The sequence below is a fragment of the Pseudochaenichthys georgianus genome, chromosome 24, assembly GCF_902827115.2.
Source record: "Pseudochaenichthys georgianus chromosome 24, fPseGeo1.2, whole genome shotgun sequence".
Taxonomy (NCBI): Eukaryota; Metazoa; Chordata; class Actinopteri; order Perciformes; family Channichthyidae; genus Pseudochaenichthys; species Pseudochaenichthys georgianus.
Window position 1 is genome coordinate 19,759,541 of NC_047526.1, and position 19,059 is coordinate 19,778,599.

Consider the following 19,059-nt stretch of genomic DNA (forward strand, 5'->3'; position numbering starts at 1 on the left):
ACCATTTGGTGTGGCCCTCGAGGTAATTTATAAACACACGCAAAAAAGAAAAAAATTAAAGAAATCTAGACCGCAAAATAATTAAACAAGTGAGTGCCTGTTCTTCCTGGCCAAGGTCAGGGTCCTTGAACACAACACAAGCCTAACGTGTCATCACGTGGTATATGTCTCGTCTGACAGGGGTGTAGTGCTGACGGAGAGCACCAGAACGCCGCTCCGCTCCGGCACTTCCAAAAATTGCAGTACCCATAAGGAGCCGTACACATGCTGCAGTTCCTGCGTGGCTGTGTCTTTAGTTGAAAGCCCAGTGGCGATCTGCTCATCTGTCATACAGTCAATAACTATGTTGACATTAGCATCTGGTTAGCTAGCTATGCTAACGAATATAAGAAGCTTTTTCTACAACCAGTGAGGTAAAGGCACATCTTTATATGATCATTATAGTTATAAAACAAATAAGAGAATAAAGTAAACAGGTATAAAATACTATGACAGTAAAAAAAAATTGTTATTAATAAACAAGAATACAGTTTGAAAGGGGAGTGATTTGTAAAATATCCATAAAGAAAAAGAAAATCTGCTTACAGTTCTGCTTCATCTGGGTGTTGAGAGATGTATCTCCTAATGTTGCTCTCAAAGTGCACCAGATTGATGCTTTTAACTTCAACATTTAAAAAAACTAATCTTCCCGGGGGAGCATGCCCCCGGACCCCCCTAGAGGAGGTTAGGTCCCCCCCCACTTAAATCATGTTCACATGGATAGGAGTCTAAATACATTTGCACACATCTTGTGTCCATATATTTCTGTTTTGGTGGTCATGCCACAACCGTGCATGTGCATGCGTGAGTCATGGCAAGATATCTGGATTAAGAGGTTGCTTTTTCTTTGCACAGCATGAAAGAAAGGTGAAATGAGTGGGCTGTGATTTTAGTATTTTTAAGCAGAGGTCAATAATTTGTACAGCCCTCGGAGGATGTTGAGAACATTGAAATGGCCCTTGAGAGGAAAAAGGTTCCCCACCCCTGATGTAGACAGACAGTCACCCTGGCAAACCCACATTTGCGCAGCGTTGCGTTCACAATACATAATACAAAAAAATCACCAGACCAGCAGGCCACTTAACAGGCCAGGCCATCGGGAAACCTCCCGGTCCTCCCGATGGCCAGTCCAGGCCTGCCTATTACATACAGTGGCATTGTCTCAATATTTAGAAAAATACACCTTTTTGAACATACAGTAACACAAATACTACAAATCCACATAAAAAACAATCAAAAAGGGTCGGCACTTATTATTATTTATTAAAAAAATAGCAGCGCCGCAACTATTTGTATACTGTAGGGGAAACACTGCTGTTACCATACTGCATCAATTTTGAATTCATAGTTGTATTTAAATTAGGGCTGTCAAGTTAATGCGTGAACGCAAAAAAAAATTAACGCCACTAATTATTTTAATGCGATTAACGCATGTGTATTTTTTGTCCTCGGCTGCCCCGTAGTTTCAGAGCGCATCGAGTTTAAAATACCATCTACAAGCTGATGCTGACAGCCCCGCTCCTGCTGCCTGCTTGCGGCAGACCACACTTCCACGCTCACCGGCAGGCACCGACTGGCCATCGGGAGGACCGGGAGGGTGTGTGTGTGTGTGTGTGGCCTGTGCGAGCGAGAGAGAGACCTTACGTGTATTGTTGTTGTTAGCATCTGGTGCTAGCTAGCTGCGCTAACGGATATAAGGAGCTGTTTCAATGAAAACAGAGGAGCGACATTTCGCCACAACTGCGCCAAGCAACTTGACTTTATGCAGGAAGGCAAGGCAAGGCAAGTTTATTTATATAGCACTTTTCAACACAAGGCAATTCAAAGTGCTTTACAAAAAACGAAAGACATTAAGAAAATGGCATTTAAAATCAGTCATTAAAAATAAAAGCTAATAAAATAAACATAAAAAGAAAAAATACATGGATAAAAGTTAAAGTGCAGTCTAAGATATGAATAGTTCAATTAAAAGCAGCGACAAAAAGAAAAGTCTTCAGCCTGGATTTAAAAGTAGTAAGAGTTGCAGCGGACCTGCAGGTTTCTGGGAGTTTGTTCCAGATATTTGGAGCATAATAACTGAACGCTGCTTTACCATGTTTAGTTCTGACTCTGGGGACAGAAAGCTGACCAGTCCCTGAAGACCTGAGAGATCTGGATGGTTCATAATTTAGCAGGAGGTCAGAAATATATTTTGGGCCTAAACCATTCAGTGCTTTATAAACCAGCAGCAGTATTTTTGAAATCTATTCTTTGACACACAGGAAGCCAGTGTAAAGACTTCAGAACAGGAGTGATGTGATCCACTTTCTTAGTGTTAGTGAGGACTCGAGCAGCGGCGTTCTGAATCAGCTGCAACTTTCTAATAGATTTTTTAGTGAGACCTGTGAAGACACCATTGCAGTAGTCCAGTCTACTGAAGATAAAAGCATGGACAAGTTTTTCCAAATCCTGCTGTTACATTAGTCTTTTAATCCTAGATATGTTCTTTAGGTGATAGTATGCTGATTTAGTAACTGTTTTAATGTGACTGTTGAAACTCAGGTCAGAGTCCACCTAGATTTCTGGCTTTATCTGTTGTTTTGAACATTGCAGGCTGAAGTTCAGCGCTAACTTTTATATGTTCTGCCTTGGCTCCAAAAACCATTACCTCAGTGTTATCTTTGTTTAATTGGAGAATGTTCTGACACATCCAGTCATTGATTTGTTCAATGCACTTACTCAGTGTTTGAATTGGAGCATAGTCTCCTGGTGAAATTGTTACGTAAATGTGTGTCATCCGCATAGCTATGGTAACTTATTTTGTTGTTTTTCATTATCTGAGCCAGTGGTAGAATGTAGACGTTAAAGAGAAGAGGCCCCAAGATGGAGCCTTGAGGTACCCCACATGTCATATTTGTCAACTCAGATGTGTATTTACCTATAGAAACAAAGTTGTTTCTGCCAGACAGTGGGACATTGTACGAAAAGTCAGCACACTCAGCACGGATAATGTGCGCAACATGATTGCAGCGTCCAGGCAGCTCCCGTTCGAGCATATGCCTCCATCACACACACGCACGCACACACACACGCACGCACACACACACACACACACACACACTTTGTATTGTATTATTGAATGAGAATTTCTATTAATATTTGTAATGTTCAGAGGTTGTTGTGTTTAATATTCATGAGAATATTTGTCATTGTTCAAATGATAATAAACATTTGCATAAAGCATATTTGTCCACTCATATGTTGATAAGAGTGTTAAACACTTGAAAAATATTCCTCTAAGGTGCATTTAGAACAGATCAAAAATGTGCGATTAATCACGATTAACTATGGACAATCATGCGATTAATCGCGATTAAATATTTTAATCGACTGACAGCCCTAATTTAAATGGATGATGAATAACAGATGTAAATAAAATCAGAATTCTTATTTTCTTTGATTTTACAGTCTGAAATGACTGATACTATTGACTTATGGGTTGTTGCTACGTTAGCTCGCTAAATAAGCTAGTTTGAGCTTAATTGAATGGATACAGTGAATGTGGTACAGTCGTTTTTTTATGTAACCCTTTGTACATCCCCACAAGCTAATGCAGCTATGATAGGAACCTTTGGCTTGAAATTAACACTTACTACTGCAGTTAGCTAGAGCGTCAGACATGCTAACAGGTTGCAGCAATATCAGAGTAAATAAACAGACTGTTTAATCCGTCACTACTGCAGTTAGCTAGTGCGTCAGACATGCTAACAGGTTGCCGCTAATATCAGAGTAAATAAACAGACTGTTTAATCCGTCACTACTGCAGTTAGCTAGTGCGTCAGACATGCTAACTGGTTGCAGCTAATATCAGAGTAAATAAACAGACTGTTTAATCCGTTATTTACACTGTTGTGTTTGTGGTTTTGTAAAGGCAAGAAAGAAACACACTTAAAGAAATCTAAGGATTGATAGGCCTGTGTTGGCTAGGCTAGGCAAGGCAAGTTTATTTATATAGCACTTTTCTGTACCCGACAATTCAAAGTGCTTTACAAAACAAATTAAAATGCTTTTTAGGAATAAATACATTAAAAACACATTATACAATTTTACAACAGACATTACAAGGCAAAGATAATAAAATAATAAAAATAAACACCACAGGTATACAATACATGTTTAAAAGGCATACTGTAGTTTGAATATGAGCATCTCAATTAAAAGCAGCGGCAAAGAGATATGTTTTTAGTCTTGATTTAAAAATAGTAAGCGTTTCTGCGGACGTGCATGATTTGGGTAGTTTATTCCAGAGTGTCGGAGCATAATAGCTAAATGCTGCCTCCATGTTTTGTTTTTAGTGTAATGATTTAAAAACTAGCAATAGCACTTTAAAATTAATTATTTGGCCGACTGGAAGACAATGGAGAGATGTCAGAACCGGACTGATGTGATCCACTCTTTTAGTGTTAGTGAGGACACGTGCAACAGCATTCTGGATCAGCTGCAGTTTTCTGATGGATTTTTTTGTCAGCCCTGTGAATACACTATTGCAGTAGTCGAGTCTACTGAAAATAAAAGCATGGACAAGCTTTTCTAAGTCCTGTTGTGACATTAGTTTTTTAATCCTCGATATATTCTTCAGGTGATAATAAGCAGACCTAATGACTGTTGTAATGTGGCTGTTGAAATTAAGGTCTGAGTCCATCACTACACCTAGATTTCTGGCTTTATTAGTGGTTTTGTAGTCTGCTGACTGAAGCTCTGCGATTACTTTTAATTGGTCCTTCTTTGCTCCAAAAACAATGATCTCAGTTTTTTGTTTGTTCAGTTGGAGAAAGTTCTGAGTCATCCAGTCAGTGATGTGCTCAATGCACTTGCTCAGTGTTCTAATCGGAGAACAGTCTCCTGGTGTGATTTTTAAATAAATCTTGGTGTCGTCTGCATAGATGTGATAACTTAGATCACTCTTTTTAATAATTTCAGCCAGAGTAGCATATCAATATTAAAAAGCAAAGGTCCTAAGATGGAGCCTTGAGGAACCCCGCATGACATATTTGTCAAAGTTGATGTGTAGTTGCCTATTGAGACAATGTTTTGTCTGTCCTTTAAGTAGGTACTAAACCAATTTAGAGCTGTTCCTGAAACTCCCACCCAGTTTTCTAGACTAGACCAGTTTTCTAGTTCTCAACCGTTTCGAATGGGTCGCGGATGTGTGAGTGAAGAAAAAAAAATTGGAATTTTTGTTTTGGGGGGGGGGGGGGGAGTCAAACTTTTATTTTGAAGGCCCAACTTTCTAACGCTGTGCATGCAGTCGGCGTTGGACTGGAAGTACCGGAGACCATAAACGGTTTTTAATACTTCTGTCACATAGTGATCATCTTCTCAATAAAATATCTTTGCTGATGTTTTTTCGAGTCTTCTGGCCAATCAGAATCAAGATTGTTGCCGAAAGTCCCCACAGAGAATAACTTTGATAATTTTTCATAATAGAACTCTTCTTTATACATCCATGGGTACATCTTCAGATAAAAATGAACACATAATGAAATATGACCCCCGGTTTGATGATTGACAGGTCACAGAACAATGGGGGCTATCTACCCTTACCCACAATTTAAAGTAAGTCACACAGACTATCTCCTCTTTACTCTTCTCGCAGCAAGATGTCAGAACAAAGTGAAAAACAAACAATGGCATAAAATATTATTAATATGTCGGGTAGTTATAGATTTATTTATTTTCTTCTCAGAGTGTACCAGAATGCATAGTTTGTTAGTATTTCTAAAAATCTCCTGGGGGAGAATGCCCCCAGACCCACTTCTGGGGTTGTGTTTTCACCATGTGCCTTTTTATATAGTTCAGCTTTGATTCCATCATCTCATTAAACCTTTTTTAAAAGCATACTTTAGTTCTGTGAAGGGATATAAGGGATATGCACTGTACTTCACTTGTATTAATATTGTATGCTGAAAAGCGTATATATTACAGCACGATTTTTTGTTGAATAGATTTGAGTGCTTCAAAATGTTGGGTCGCGATCTATTGACAAAGGAAAAAGTGGGTCCCGAGGCCTGACCAGTTGAGAACCACTGTTCTAGACGGTCTCGCAATATGTTGTGGTCAACAGTGTCAAAGGCAGCGCTGAGATCTAATAATACTAAAACTGATATTCTGCCACTGGCTAGCCATCCTAAATCCAATTGTAAAGTTAATATTTGTAGGGGAGGTAATTTAAAGGTTGTCCTCCATATACTTTAGCGAAGTGGTGACTATGCAAAAAAGACAAATAACAAATATACAGAGCATTTATATTGCTGTCTTACTTACTGAACCTGGTACGGAGTGATGTAAAGAGAGGGACTAAGTTTTCTAAAGAGGCAGAGGGAGGAATATATGAAGAATGATTGACTGAGAGACTATGTGTCACATCCAATTTGCCAGCTATTCTATGCTTAGAGTTATGGTATTGTGTTATGACAGGCATGTCCCTCCCTCCCTCCCTTATTCTTCTCCTCTGCCCTGCTGCACTCTGATCTTTCTACCACACCACTGAGGAAATGTTGATTTTAATCATGAGGCAAAATCAATTACCGTCCTTCCTGGTTATGAAAATAAAAGCCTCACAGCCACGTGGTAATTGACAGCGATTTAATTTGCGGTCTACTGTAGGTGAGATTTAATGAGTGTCTGTGTGTGCAAGCGGGTGAAAGGATGTTGGTGTGTGTTTATATTTGAGACAATTGCATATTTCTTATGTGTTTGGGTACAATTTGTAATGGGTTTTCTACATAGAACATGCAATCAAAATATCATCAGGAAATCCCACGGTCTGGCATACCCTTGAATTTTCAAATAATGAATAAATGTGGCCGTAAAACTTTTATAACATGCTTCAATAGCAAGAGAGTGTTCAGTATTCATAACACAGTAAGGCAATAACAATGATGAACAGGCTTTGGGTTGCGGTTTACATTCAGGGATGGATTTGAGAGTTCTAGATGCACTGAGGGATGTGTACAGGTAGTTAAGATTCCATTTCTGTTTCCCAAATGACCTCCATTTCCAGAGGGTCCTGAGCTTCAGCTTTGCTCATTTATTGCTCCATACCCCATCATAAAGCTCTCCATTACACCATCCTGCAAGAATCTACTGTGCTGCTACTTATTTGCATGTGCATTTGCTTGTGAATTAGAATTTTCAACAGCACTGATGACTCTGAACTCAAGGAGCATCAGTACTTCATGAAGGATATCAGCCGGAGTGAATAATGATTAATTACCAGTCATCCAGTGTAACTCAATTACAAGAGATAGTGGATTATATGGAGCCCCACGACTGACACAACCAAGAGTGTAAGGCCAGTTCATAATTGGAAAGTACAATGTTTTATAAATTTGACATAAAGATGTTTTTTTTCCTTTACTTCCAAGAATTGGTCAGTTAGCCTGCCTGCTAAAAAGCAACTGTTACAAGAGTTTCTCAAGGCATGCAAGATTCAAGGGTTTTAACTTTTATTGTCATATGCACAGTAGCTATAGTGTAGTTATGGCAATGAGAATCTTAGGTCCCAAGCTCCTCCAACAATCCAACATATTATATATTGGACATAAGACAAAATACAAAAATAAAACAAAAAATAGCGCAAATTTGGAGAGGAGCTAGAGACACGGCAGCCATCCATAACTTAACTACCAACGATGTATTAATGTATTCCATTGTATTTCAGTTGCGTTCCTTAGACTCCATGTTGATGCACTTATTTTCTTTGTATTCAGTAACTGAATATTATTGTTTATTCTTCCATTCTTTGAAGACAAGGGACATCTCAACTGCCATTGTCACTTAGTCTGTAAAACTCTCTTTTTATATGTGTTCACTTTTTTGAATCTGGGAGTCTTTCCTGTCGATGTTTTGTAAAGCTGTTCTTATTATTGGGTAATAAGATGTATACAGTATATGAGCTTTTTGTTGAATCCATGGCCATTTCAGTTTTTGTAGCTCATTTAAAGGGCTTTTATTTTTCTGCCTCAGTTAATTCAGCAGTAACATCTGGTGCAGAAATGCACATGTGCTTACCTCCAGTAGCAGCCAGTGAACCAGCAATATGGGGCTTTTTTGCTTTTGACTGCACAATGACACAGCATCAAACAACTCACCTGCATCGCGCCACTGTGGATTTCAACAAATATCTCTCGGGATGTGTTTCATTTAAACACTTTATAATCAAGGGGTATCCACAACACATTTAAAATTCAACATGTAGTGATGAATGCAGTCATTCACAGGAGCTCCAATCAAAAATAATTCAGACATTTGTTCATTTAGTGTCAGCTGTTTATTATTTATGGGACAGAGATATTCTTTTGAAAGCAATATTTCATCATGTATAAGGATTGTTGTGGTGGTCTCTTGGCATCTTAATGAATATATTTATCTTCTCTAAAGAAAAGTATATGTATTGCCTCAAAATGCTTTTCATTAAATAACTGTTAATGGGACGGTTTCATTTGTTAAACCAAAACACATTTGGAGCTAGATCAAAACTAGTGTGGAGATGTGCACAGATGGTTTCTGTACTTACTTAACGCCATTACAAAACTGTTAAAGTTTTTAGGAGAGATATGTGTTTTCATGTTCATTCAGACACCGTTTCTAGGGTCTTAAAATATAAAAATTAGCCCGTGTAAAGACCTTTTATACTGATGAAAAATACGGCCAGGCTTTACATAGATATCCTTTTTTAATAAATGTGATCCCACCGCTGAGACTGAAACTGTTTTGTGTGTGTGTGTGTGTGTGTGTGTGTGTGTGTGTGTGTGTGTGTGTGTGTGTGTGTGTGTGTGTGTGTGTGTGTGTGTGTGTGTGTGTGTGTGTGTGTGTGTGTGTGTGTGTGTGTGTGTGTGTGTGTGTGTGTGTGTGTGTGTGTGTGTGTGTGTGTGTGTGTGTGTGTGTGTGTGTGTGTGTGTGTGTGTGTGTGTGTGTGTGTGTGTGTGTGTGTGTGACAGAGCCTGTCTTTGCAACAGCCATGCTTTGGCAGGTTGTAGTTTTCCCCTCAGAAATCAGCCGCTCTCTGAACTGTTAAATCACACTAGAAGCCAACCTTTGAGAAGAAAATTAATTACTTTCCCTCCTCCTCCTCCTCCTCCTCGTCTCATTTTTTTCCACATTAACCCTCCCTCATTCCTTTTTTACTCTTACACGCTCCCTCTAGATCTCTCGCTTTTTCATAATAGTATAGAATAAGTTGGGCTACAGGCACGTTTTTTTCAAATATGACAAATGTGATATTTTTGCATTAAGCCTCTGTTCCTCCTTTCAATGCTGTGTTTGAAGTTTGCTTTGATACTGGCTGTCTGGATGGACTGGTTGTGATTGCGCAGTTCATTCAGGTCGCATTCACACATGCCTTTCCCACAAACTCTACTCCAATCATTAGGTTGTCAAGTTTTACCATCACAATGGAGAGCTTCATTTGAAATCAATGAACGTTGCTCTCTAGTTGGCTGTTTCTTTTGTGTGTAGCGGAACATAATAAATCAATGGAAAACCACCTCTCAGTGGACAATGCTGGCATTTACCATCACATGTATCCAAAGCATTGCAACAGATGGTTACTCTAGTTATTGAACAATCTTCATTCACCTAATTTGTGCTTTGTGCTCAATAACCATGGCAGGCATTTGTTTGTTGGTCTTTAATTAATACACCTGGCTCACCTCCCGTCTTTGTCTCCAACCTTTCCTCTCAGGTTGAGATAGAAGATGTGGAGAACGAGGAGAATAGACACGCCCTTTTCCTGGAGCTGCTGGAAACTTCACAAAAGTGGGAGGACTTTCAGCTACTATCGCTCCTCCTACAAGCATGGCCCCCCATGATGAAAGAGGAAGTGTAAGACACATTTCTTTATTATTTTGCACTGCTCTTTTGTTTCTTTCAAGGTTAATGCATTGGTTTTATAAAATGTCGGGAAATACACTTATCCATGTTAATGAAGGAAGCTACAGAAAGCAGCTGGTTAGCTTAGCCTAGCATAAAGACTTAGCTAGCCTGGGTATGTCTGAAGGCACCAGCACCTCTAGATTTCACCTATTAAGACGTTTGACTTTATATGGTTTTTCCAGACAAAATAAGACTGTAGTGACCAGTTGTTTTGCTGGACTTCTTTTTACCAGGCGTTATGCTAATCTAACTAGCTGCTGGCTGCAGTCTTATATTTACTGTAACAACATGAGAGGTTTTGATTTTTTTGTCTGACATTCTTGAATACAGCTAAAAATCCTATTTCCAAACTAACTTTGAATGCATTGGAGCCCTCTCAGAGTCTTCAGAAAATGTAGTTTTAAAGTTCAGATCCAAATAGTGCTTTTACATTTGTTTCTTTGTGATGGTGTGTGTGTTTTTTGGTTCTTTATAGTAGCTTTCAACAGGTTTCATCATGTATCTTTATCATAAAGAAAACCAGAGAACATATTGACATTTTAATGATAGACTTTTGTTCTAATTTTACTGATAGCGGTAATGGAGGATAGCGCCTTTTATTGACCCGCGTATTGCTCATAGACTTTACGAGTTGGAAATAAAAACAGGAAGCTTCAGGCTCTGGGCTTTTTGCATCAGCTGGCATCTTATGAACCTCAGCAAAGGCTGGCTGTATTATCGATAAATGTCTAATGATGTGATTGCTCTTCTCCGTCTCCATTGTTCTTGATTAAAAGTGAGTGGTACTCTGAAGCCCGCCGAGACAATGCTGTCGGGAGTTTTTCCTACCAGCTCAATCAAAGCAGACTGTTTCAAACTGTTTCGATCTTCAATTTAAAGTAGAGTTCCACTCCAGTAGTTATTAGAAACTCACAAGAACATGACCACAGCTTCTCATTCCTCTGCATGTTTTTAAAGCTAGGGTAAATGAAATGCTTGCTGATACAATGGGCACTTGTAAATGTCTATAACTATGTATCCTGTAAATATAATGTATAATGTCCTTTATTGTTTTATGTTTCATGTGGAACCTATATGCTGCAGGTCTCCCTTGAAAAATAGATCTATGATCTCAATGGGACCAATCTGGTTAAATAAAGGTTTGAAATTAAATGAAATGAGATGTGTATGCATCTCCAACCCAGTCTCACGGCATTTCGTGTTCACCAACACGATTTTTAATCTATTGATTCGTGTTCACCAACACGATTTGCCCCTTTTTTTCGTGTTGCACAGCACGATTTTAAAAGCAATGTATTTCTACTGCCTGCAGCATGTCTTTTTCTCCGGTCGGGTCGTGGGAGACCGGAAGCTGTGTGGTTCATAAAAACATGTTCTTACTCAATATCAAGCCACAATTATTGCTTTTATTTTAAATCGTATAATTTTGGACTTTTGTTGCCGTCTGTGAGGAAAATAAATGGGGCTCAGACAATAAATGGGGCTCAGAGCCTCAGAATACGGAAATCTGTATTTTTAAAAAAATGTTTCCTTCTAATTCGTTATTCTTTTCAAAATAACACACTGTTATTTACTCACCAATAACACACAATTATCCTTGCTTTTATTTATTGGTTTAATTCCATAATCTCGGGCTTTTTTGGCGTCCGTCAGGAACTGAATTTCAAAATAAAAATAACCGGAAACAGACGTAGGCCTATAAGGGACATTTCGAGCATCATTGCGATTGTCAACATTTCTGAGTTTAGGATGGCCGAAGACACTACACTACCCATAATCCCCAGCTATTGTTTAGGACTACAGTCCCCGTAAGGTTACGCAGAGCGTCAAACAGCTGTGTGAAATGGAATGAAACCACGCCAGACTATCCAAAACTGGAATCGAACGCCCCCCCAGAACTACACATGCTGGCTATTGTGTTTCGCAAAATGTTCTATGGGACGTCTCTACTGAACGTTTTCGTTTTTCCCACAATTAGAAGTTGCCAGTATTAAACACATTGGTGTTATCAAATGTAAAACATATAATTAATAAATGGGTGAAAATCGCTTGTGTCCATAATGTGCAGCATTAATATATACCCACATGACAGCTCATTGTTACTTTGTAATTCTACTCAACGACAATTCAGAGGTTAACCTGGTATTTTTACTCCACTGCATTTATTTGAGTTACTTTGCAGATTCTGATTAATTATGTGAAATATAAACAACCCTTAAATCAGACTTTAGTTACACCTGAGTAAAATTCAGGGAAGGTGATTGTCAAGTGCCAACAATCAGGAGAGATATTTGATAGTTGGTGCTTGAGAAGACTAAACATGTATCTGCAATTGACATGAATGGAAACGAGTAATAAAGTATATTCATTACTCGTTATTCTCTACTAATAGTTAATTAAAGACTGTATATTATGGCTATTTTGCACATCCCTTTCAATATTTTCAAAGGTTTATTGACATATCATATACACAACTACGGTATAGTTATGCAATGAATGAAACACTTGGGTCACAGGTCCCTCAACAGTGCATTACAAGACATCTATCAATATGTGTGTACCTCCACCATTAAACTGTCATATTCTGCACATTTCTTATTCTGTCTACATACATAAGAGTATAATTCATATGTATAATATCAGTTAAAATAAGTGCTTCAACATACTTAACATTGCAGGAAAGCAATATATTAGACGTTAAGTACTTTGTCAGGCTTAATATTTATCTGTAGATAGATACCCCCAAAGTTTTTTTCTTATTTAAAAGAAGACCTTAATCTGTTATTTAATAAAACAATAATTCAATAACGTACTTTAACCACTAGGCGGTGCACACAAGGTACACACAGCCATAATAACTTTGTATTATTAGTGTAGGACACGTTTTATTCATGCTTTCACATAATTTTACAGCATATTGCTATACTATTTCAGACTCAGTATTTACATTCTTACATTCAAAGAAAATCAGTAATATCTTTAAAAACTACAGTCCTTTTATATCAGCTGTGCACTGTTATGGTGTAAATATAACCTAATCTATGAATTAGATCAAATGTAAAAGTCAGCCGAATTAGTGTTGATACTGCAAGGAGACGTATTGTGTGAAGAGAAATTGAAGATGTTGTTTAATTGTTGAATATATTTATGATTCACGTCAAGTATTCAGTTTCGGCGGCATTTTCTCAGTTTTTCCAAAGGTCTTCTCATCAGGGCTCTATAAATAAAGAACAACGGCAGATCTGTAATATACAATGCAGCCGAACCGTGTATTACAATGCCGTTATGTGATGACTTTCAAAGAGAAAAGCAAGAACACTCGGAATTAAGTATTATTTTATTCTTTTAAAATGTTTTCCGGATTTCATATCATATAAACACCAAATCCCAGCATGCATTGCGGCTAAAACATCCAATAAGCGAGCTTAAAACCATAGCTGAGGATCTTGGGTAATCACTCGAAATGCCTATATCTGTTTCCGGTTATTTTTATTTTGAAATTCAGTTCCTGACGGACGCCAAAAAAGCCCGAGATTATGGAATTAAACCAATAAATAAAAGCAAGGATAATTTAGTGTTATTGGTGAGTAAATAACAGTGTGTTATTTTGAAAAGAATAACAAATTAGAAGGAAAAAAATATTTAAAAAATACAGATTTCAGTATCCTGAGGCTCTGAGCCCCATTTATTTTCCTCAGACGGCAACAAAAGTCCGAAATTATACGATTTCATATAAAAGCAATAACTGTGGCTTGATATTGAGTAAGAACATGTTTTTATGAACCACACAGCTTCCGGTCTTCCACGACCCGACCGGAGAAAAAGACGTGCTGCAGGCAGTAGAAATACATTGCTTTTAAAATCGTGCTGTGCAACACGAAAAAAAGGGGCAAATCGTGTTGATGAACACGAATCAATAGATTAAAAATAGTGTTGGTGAACACGAAATGCCGTGAGACTGGGTTGGCATGTCTCAATCAGCTTTATAGATTCTGATGACTTTGTTGTTTTGTTGATTAACAAGATTCACGTTGGTTCATTGATCAGTTTAAAAGCCAACAAAACCTCCAATCTGAAATATGCCAGGATCAGACCTCACATTGTTTTTGTTAAGAGTGGATCGTGATCCTGCTGTGACTTCACTAACAGCTTAAAATGAAAAATCAATCAAGGCATAAGGCGCTGAGATAACTTTAGGAAAGTTGAAGGTTTTCATTGACAGCAAATGTATTTAAGAAATGATGTCAAACTAGGCTAGAAAAAGGCAAAAGCCTTCTTACATGCTAGTTTTTTCATAGTATCTCGTGAAATGTCTTAACCCCGTATTTGACAAAATAGTCCAGGAGCTTCCAGTTTTTAAAGTATGCATAGAACCAACATCTAGAAACTGTGCATTAATTGTTTAATTTCCACCTCTTCTGAGGAACCATGAGGATTAGGCAAATCATTTCAACAGATTGATAGTTGTGGTGGAAATTCTCCTTAAGAGAATATGAGACGACAATAGTAACCCAGTCTTTTTTTTATTTAACAGCAGAGACCTGGTTTAGTGTACAAGAAAGCTGCTCAGTGTAGAGGTGAAAACTAAATGACTAATTAAAGGGAGTTTTCAAGGGGGAAAGGGTTTCGGGTCAGTGTGTTTCTCTGCATAATTTTCTAAGGAATGCCTGAAAGGATTTTCACTTGGACTTTGGGATGAAGTGATTGGAATTTGGTGGTCCAAGTCCATGGGTCACTGTGAACTCTGGCTATAACTTCATGAATGAATTAGCTTATTATGACAATCTCACATGTCTGATTAGATACAATTTAGAGATTTTGAATATACATGAATCTACCTGACAGAGGCATTATGACATTGTGGAAGTGTTACAAATACAATGAAAGGATTTAGGATCATCTAAATCATCTGTGTATTTGTGAAGGGCAGTAGAGTTGTTTTTGAGTTTCTCCAGTGTCTTTTTCCTCTGAGAAGCAGAAGGAGATTTGGGATTAGTTTTGGACAACACAGCACAGCTTTCCGAGTTCACCCAGAGATTTCCCTGACGTTGTGAGTTCCGTAGAGCTGTAGTCAAAGCATCACTGCTGGGACAGTCGGCTATAATCATTTCTTTCAACTCCAGACTGAGCTGCTGTACTTTCAGATTTAAATCCTGTCATGCTGAGTACAAACTCAGCTTCTGATTTCGGATTTTGCTTTCTGCTCGTCTCTTTAGTCCTGCACATTTACATCGCTGAAGTTAATTTGCTGCAACATGTCTACACACAGATTCTGCATCTTTGAAGATTAGAAGCCTGAAATTAAGGTCTGATCTGTGTTTACTGTGCAAGTTGTGTTTAAACGGCTGCTGCAGTCCAGCAGTCATCATTTGGGAAGAACTCGAATATTTAACCTTCAATTGTTGTTGTATGTTTTCAGTTCAAACTTGAGGTCATGGTTAACCTTAACTAAAACTAAGCATTTAATCCTATTTTTGATGGAAGTGTGTTTCCTGTGTGTGTTTGTAGAGTGGAGCTGTGTTTCATTGGGACTACAAGAGGAGCAATATTAAGTTGCATCTAAAAGCTTATCCTTAAATGTGTCCGCATAAGCTGAGTCATATCCAAAGCACCAATAAAAGAATGGCTGTGACTCACACTGCACCCTGTGACAGCTTTGGCGAGCACACAGCCACACACAGTGCAGGCAGCAGATCCTCTTGGTCCCCCCGGTGAAACACAGGAAGCAGCACTGAGCCAAACCGCACAAGTGGGCTCTGTTTGTACCCAAAGCCGCATCATCGTGAGGTGAAGCAGCTTGGCAAAACATGGCACCCCCGGGAGCTGGATGGAGGGGGGGTTCTCCTGCTGACGGACACACACAGAAGCCCAGCTGTGCCCCCGCCTGTCTCACACTGTGGGTGGATTACTGTATGTGACAATGTGTCCCTGGTCACAAATACACAAAAGTCCCTCTACCTCTCTTTTATAGACGCAGACTTTATACAGGGTGTCCGCGGGGTCTTAAAAAGTATTAAAAGTTGATAAATCAATTTAGCGAAAATTAAGGCTATTAAAAAGTATTAAACGGCATTTTCCAAGGTATTAAGAAGGTCAACCATGACAACCATGCTCCGGGGTCTTCTTCGCTGCTTTTGGTGTATTTTATGGCGGCAGCAGCGCCACTTACAGGCCTGGCATATGTACTACAGCGTTTCCAGCATTTCCAGCGGTCTAGTGTGAACGGACACGTTAATGAATCGAATGCGTGTGAACGGAAGACTTTTTTGCGTTTGCGTATGCGTTTTACTGTATGCGTCCTCGTGGGGCCGGGGTCTAAAGCCAAACTATCTCCGGTCACAGAGATCTGCTATTTTAAAGTAAGGTCAACACATATCGACCCTAAATATAGTCTATATTAAGAACGAGAAAAGTCTTAACATATATATTGTTTTTTGTAAACATAGCACAAATGTGTGAGGGTGATGACGTCAGAGCATCGTCCTATGTGCCGGGCTTAGCCCCGGACAGCCCCAGCCCAATTTAACCCCTGGGTATTTGTGAGGGAGCTCCTATATGGCATTACCCCGCTGAAGCTCACCAAAGTTTAATATATTTCATAGTTCAAAATTGTGTCAATTGTTTTGTTTATTGGTCAAATACTGGTTTCTACTGGTTTCTGAGGAGTTTTACTGGAATGAAAGAGCACAGAGTACAGAAGCAACAAAGCAGCATACTGCATTAAACCTGACCTTCACAGAGAGGTTGAAGTTCATGTGGAGAGGAGGCTTCAGTAGTCTGTCTGCACTCTGTTTAGTTGTGCTATCTTACAATCAATATAGTAAATGTGAGGTAAAGTGTGTCGCCAATGTAACCGGTTAGAACTCGAAGTTGCGATGAGGTCTTAAAATGTATGCAAAGGGTCTTAAAAGGTATTAAATTTGCCTTCAGGATTCCTGCATATACCCTGTTATAGTTGTGTAGCTTCTTTTAGCGGCGCTTTGTAATTTGAGACATCGCTCTGTGTCTTTTTGTAGTTGTATTTTGTTCATTTTGTGTCACTTTGTAACCGTTTTGTTAATATTTCAGTTATTTTTTTGTCTTTGATTTTCCTGCCATTTGTTCTGGTTGTGTTGTGTCTAAGTGTAGCTGTTTCATGTGTCTTTGTAGCCATTTTGAGTCACTTCCTGGTTGTGTGATTTCTTTTTTTATAGATGAAGGCCTGGGGGCCATGACTATTTGGGACTCTGGGCGAAGTTAGACTGATTTAAAAAAATTCAGCCATGTCTCTCGTTTTTCACCACTTGCTGGTATCATACACACCATCTTTATTTGCAGATAAACACATGCACACACATGTATCACACAGGGTCCCTTTTACCTTACAATCTATTGTAAAAACACACTTCAGCAGCCTTATAACCAGGATTCAACCACTTACATATTTTCTCATCATGTTTCTAGGATAATACCAGCCTTTTACCATCTACCCTTAATCACGAGAAGTGTAACAAAGCGCACTTTCATATCAGATTCCCCCTCTCATCTTCAATCTCCTCCTTTTTCTTTTCTGTCCGTTAATATTTAATGTACTGCTTGTCATGTTTATCACATACGTTTCCTTCGGCAATGCTGGCAATTTCCTACAGTGGTGCTTTCTACTTTTCTCAGATCAATACATACATAGTTCGGTTGATAGATTGTAAGATAGATATTAAGATAGTGAAACAGATAAGGTACAGAGTTTATATAACTGGTTCTAAATGGCATATTGCTAGAAACCACCTGATGCTTTTGATTAGGCTAGGATTTGAACAAATATTTTAGCTTGAACCTTTTATATAAATGTTGATACTACTATTTGGTTAATATAATCAACATTTAGTAAATAATAATTTACTTTTTTTATTGTTTTGCTGATTTCAAGTACATTTTCTTAACAGCTATTTTTCCTGTTTTTGAGAGCTGACTTTTTGTAGTGTTGATAGACGAATGGATGGATAGGTGGATAGATAGATACTTTATTTATCCTATTTTAAAAAACGACAACCTCCATAACCACTAGTGCGTTAGAGGGACATGAGTACAGCATCATCTCCCTGCCATGCTAATGATAATATTAATAGAATTATAATTTCAACAAGATCTATCCGTCAACCTAGATCTTATTAACAGATAATGAGACGTTCTGGAGTTCCCATAGGATTTCTCTTCTTCATGTGACTAATTTTAATAAAGATCCATGAAGGTCGCATTGCCTTAGGCCAGTGGTTCCCAAACTTTTTCTGTCAGGCCCCCCCATTGGAGAAAAAAATAAGTCGGGGCCCCCCCAACACAAATAGTCAAGCTCAGTGGCGGCGCCAGAGATTTATTTTGGGGGTGCTGTGGGGTAGCTTGACGTTTCATAGAGGGTGCTCAAACATTTAGGGTTTCCCATTAATGTACCGGGCGCTACAGTGGAGTTTTCTACTGCAACACTCCCCACGCATATACACAACGTACCTGCAACTGTTACAATGAAGGCTCGATAATCAGCTCACGACATATAGGTGTAAGCTGGGGTAAATTGCTATTTTTATAGGTGGTGTGTGGACCTCACATAGGGGGGTCCGGGGGCAAGTTCCCCCAGGAAGATTTATTTTTAAATATTGAAGTTAAAAGCATCAATCTGGTGCACTTTGAGAGCAAAATTAAGAGATCTATGGATACCTCTCTCAACACTCATATGAAACAGAACTGTTAACAGATTTAATTTTCCTTTATGGATATTTTACAAATCACCCTTTTAAACGTTATTCTTTTTTTACTGTCATATAGTATTTCATACCTGTTTTTAATTTGTTCTCTTATTTTTTTATAACTATAATGATCATATAAACGTGTGCCTCTCAAATAATTGTTTAGATTAATGGTGACCAAAATGTTTGAGACCCACTGAGATAACTTAACTATCTAAACACTCAGAGAGTCCTTTAGCTCACTGAGCCTCTCAGTCTGACAGGAGAGGACTCTCCTCCACTTTGTTGTTGAAAAAACTCCTTATATCCGTTAGCGTAGCTCGCTAGCAACAGAAGCTAACAACAACGATCTCCGGTACCGGTGCGCTCTCTCTCTCTCGCACACAAA

The 19,059-nt window shown here is 38.6% G+C and overlaps 1 protein-coding gene across 2 annotated transcripts in view; it reads left to right on the forward strand.

Annotated features, from left to right (window-relative positions):
- nbas (NBAS subunit of NRZ tethering complex) overlaps positions 1–19,059 on the forward strand; it is a 223,581-nt gene that overhangs the window by 183,073 nt on the left and 21,449 nt on the right. For both annotated transcript variants that reach the window (XM_034076461.2, XM_034076462.2), the window contains exon 50: positions 9,764–9,903. In XM_034076461.2, coding sequence (XP_033932352.1) covers positions 9,764–9,903 — 140 coding nt within the window. The remainder of the gene's footprint in view (positions 1–9,763; positions 9,904–19,059) is intronic.